This window comes from Perkinsus marinus (assembly GCF_000006405.1).
Source record: "Perkinsus marinus ATCC 50983 genomic scaffold scf_1104296956044, whole genome shotgun sequence".
NCBI lineage: Eukaryota > Perkinsozoa > Perkinsida > Perkinsidae > Perkinsus > Perkinsus marinus.
The window spans coordinates 17,778-21,533 of NW_003207592.1; the positions used below are offsets into that span (position 1 = coordinate 17,778).

Here is a 3,756-nt window from a genome sequence, read left to right on the forward strand (position 1 = left end):
CACTGCTTCTCAACCAGGTGAGTTCCCCTGTGCACAGCAGCGATCGTCGCGCTATGTAGGTTCCTCTATCACGCGGAGGTGGCGAGATTTTTCTGTTGGAGATTGGCCACGAACCGTACGATGCCGGACGCTACTTTTGTTAGACGTTTGCAAGTCGTAGTGTACTCATCGACTTGGTCATTTTCACATCAGTTGAATAATCGTTCGCAGTTCCCCTTTGGTGAACTGCTGGTACACCTTAATGAACTGGCTCCGATCTCTGAGTAGAATTCTGTAAGCACTTTCAAGAATATGTCTGTACTATTTTCTTGGCTTTGAGTACTGCAGTTCACGAGTCGATATGATCAGAGACCTCATTGGAGGGTATAGTATTCTAATACCCTCCCGATGCGTGCTTGTGTGCGGGTATACTCGAGCGGGTACCACTCCCCCTTCCCAGCAGAACCATGGTGAGCCAAGGGTAAATGAAATTTAAACATGTAAATCATCATGCGCAGTCATGGAGATTCACATACTGCGTAATGCAGTGTCCAAGGATTGTAGCGATTTCTCTGCACCATGTTCCTGTCGTCTGGCTACGGGCTTTCTGCGTATGGCTGGCTGAGAACGTTGAATGCTCAGTTCGACTCGTTCAATTATCTGTGTCGAACGTATACTTTCTTCCCCGATACTATGTAGTCCAGAGTGTAACACGCAGTTAACGACATGTGTAGCCTTCTTAGCTTAGTTGGTAGAGCACCCGCTTAGTAAGCGGGAGGTCGTCGGTTCAACTCCGGCAGAAGGCTGTTTATCCAACCATATTGTACAGTGCATTCCCTATGCTATGCCATGACGGACTTTGATGTTTCATCATCATGATGATGATCAGAGGTGGGATTCATCTCATACTCAAACCCAACAAATACAATCTCACAACTGGCCTTGCACTAACACTTGCCAAGCACTCGAATCGATATGGGCAACAGAACAAGTACACGAACAATACATGAACATTCACAACAGATCATCGCTAGCATGCACGGATGTCAGCCTCCATTATGAAGAGCTATCATATGAAGATTTGCCTGTTCGGGTGTGGTCATAGAATCACCGAGAACAGAAACTCGTCTTGGTCCAACGTTTGCCGATGCCACCAACGAACACAATCGATCCAGTATTCTGTCGATCGAGGCGTGCTCATGGTCGAACAACTTGAGATATACCTGGGACGAGTGAGAGGAATTTTCGAATAGTCACTGATTTACCGGTCCTGAAGCTTCCTTCCTCAACTCCTCTGCAACCTCTCGACACGTCTCAGCCTTTCTTGGTCCTTCAGCCGCGAACATCTTGCCGATATTCTCTTGAGAGTCACTCGGGAGCTCCGACAATGTATGTCTGCCACAAGAAATCTGTTATGAATCAACGAAGGAGTATACTCACCGTTGTGTATGATCATGGGATAGTGTGGTAGCATGCGGGTTAATTCCGCACTGAAATGAACTCAGATGAAAGGTGCCGTTCTTGACATCGCCATCACGGGCAATGACGATTAACGAGCCCTTTCGCGTTTCACCACGGAATTCACAAGAGCCCGTGTGAACATCATCGCATCCAAAGAGGGCGAACGCTAGTACAACCGCAGCGATCGCTATGGAGCACAGCATTTACCTCAGGAGAAAACCTACATCTAGTTAAGCGCGCCCGCCCTGACGATCGATTTGACAACCAAACAGTATCAAACTACGACAACAGATGGACAACATGACGGTATAGAACTTAGTGCTTTGGTTGTGGCGAAAACCTTGCTTTGAATTCGGAGTACTCTATCAACCTGTCAAGGCCACTTAACAATCACAGCCCCTGCCAACAAGGCGTACCCGTCTCGGTCGGTGTCCATCTCCTGTATAATGGCATCGATCTCCATCTGTGCTGGGACCAGCCCCATCTGGCTAACCTCGCCAGATCTGAGAGATCGCAGACCCTCACTAGAAGACACATAATACAAAATCCTACTGGAGTAATTTTCTAATTTCATGCCGGTCGAGCTTCCCATCGCCGTTAAGATCAAGTTTCGAGAACGCCTTCCACAGCCTTCCATCAAGGTGAGTGTCATAGAAGCAGAGAATGCCAGCAATGAGCTCAGTGTAGTCGATCCTGACAGGCCTTGACAAGCTGAGCAGCCGTAGGAGCTCACCTCCCGTCGCCGTCCAAGTCCATAGCCTCTACGGCGCGCGCGGCCGTACTCTGGGGGATGCCAAGCCTGATGGAACATTTCGCTGCTAGTGCGGGGGAGAGGCGGCGAGGCTCACTTCACAAGACCGGTCACGCAAGTTTGCTTGGATATGATGCCCTGCTTCTCGTGGTCTAGCATGCGGAATATACCATTGATTTCACGAACACTCACAGCATGAACCTGAGAGAATCTTCACGTGGGGGGGATAAATCTTCGCTGTGCGCCGCGCTACGTGCGTCGCGATCTCCAACAGAACCGCTCGTTCGAATACACTCCGACGGGAGTAATCAACCAACCCCTGCGAGGAAGACCTTCACCAACTGACAGCAACACAGGCAACACACCTGCATGACATGGTCTCCAAGTTCTCGGACGTTTTCACTCGGCGCGACATCAAACCAAGGGCTAGTCAAACACTGCGCACAAGTTGGACGTAGACGATCCGAGTATCTGGCCATGATGTCTTCGACAGCGAGTTCCACCACACCTACGTCATCATCTTCTTCACGAGCTGTATGGCATGTGGAGTAGCATGTTTCAATAATCTCCAGTCGGGACCAACACTTATCGCCTTCAACCAATCTTGCGCCTTCATCGATCGCGCGATAATGGGAGGCTGAGTACACGAGCCTACCTATAGAAGAACCCAGCCGACTCACTTCACCACAGAAAAGGTGGAAAAGAACACAACCGAGGCTGTAAACATCGCATTTCAAACCAAAGGTGTTGCTTCTACTCAGCGTAGCATTCCAAACCTGATAGACAACACATTACAGCAGACAGGGAGGCCCCACCTACCTCGGGAGCCATCGTATAAGGCGTCCCTGCAACATGTCGAGATACGAAGGGACGGTCAGGGTCGAAGGCCTCAGCTAGACCAAAGTCGATCAACACTACATGAGGAGGGGCATCGAATGGATCTGAAGTTAATGACTAGAGCAAATCAATAATGATGGTACAACTACTCTTGGTAGTCTTATCTTTGTTGAGTAACATTATGTTCTCCGCTTTGATGTCTTTGTGGATCAAACCATGGCTATGGCAATACGAGACGGCCTCCAAAACCTGCGCGTATCTGAAAACACACAAGATCCCGGGGGAGCGGTTTCCCCCTCCTACAGGCCGGCAATCCATCCTTCAGTCAAACGCTTCTTCCCTCTACTCTTGGTGTATGTGTCTTCTATCACCTGAGATGTCGAGATGAATCTGTAATCTCCAACAAAACTTTACTTTCATCAGCTCGCCACCTTCACACAACTCGAGTATGAGGTATACGTTGTTGTAGTCCTCGAAATACCTGTGGTTGAATCTTTAAAGTATATTAAATAGTATAGTATGAAAATCGACTCCATCACACACAACTGGTTCTATGGTGTAACGGTTAGCACTCCAGACTCTGAATCTGGCGATCTGGGTTCAAATCCCGGTAGAACCTTTTCTACCACAAACTCACTCGAACATCTTCAATATATGCGGATGGTCCATCTTCTTCATATTCTTTATCTCTTGCTCCAACTCCTGCGGATCCATATGACTACTCTTCC

The 3,756-nt window shown here is 48.6% G+C and overlaps 1 protein-coding gene and 2 non-coding genes across 3 annotated transcripts; 2 read left to right on the forward strand and 1 right to left on the reverse strand.

Moving 5' to 3' along the window:
- Positions 1 to 712: 712 nt before the first annotated feature.
- Pmar_PMAR008598 lies at positions 713 to 785 on the forward strand. Its single transcript has one exon. It is a non-coding gene; the product is annotated as a tRNA-Thr (tRNA).
- A 1,028-nt stretch (positions 786 to 1,813) lies between these two features.
- Pmar_PMAR008600 (calcium-dependent protein kinase, putative) lies at positions 1,814 to 3,742 on the reverse strand (the record flags this gene model as incomplete). The annotated part of the gene is made up of 10 exons (XM_002775301.1): positions 1,814 to 1,943; positions 1,993 to 2,133; positions 2,174 to 2,239; positions 2,289 to 2,392; positions 2,872 to 2,967; positions 3,011 to 3,132; positions 3,178 to 3,287; positions 3,332 to 3,399; positions 3,443 to 3,509; positions 3,666 to 3,742. The coding sequence occupies 10 exons, from the start codon at positions 3,740 to 3,742 to the stop codon at positions 1,814 to 1,816; spliced, it is 981 nt and encodes a 326-aa protein (XP_002775347.1).
- Positions 3,576 to 3,647, forward strand: Pmar_PMAR008599. Its single transcript has one exon. It is a non-coding gene; the product is annotated as a tRNA-Gln (tRNA).
- Positions 3,743 to 3,756: the final 14 nt, after the last annotated feature.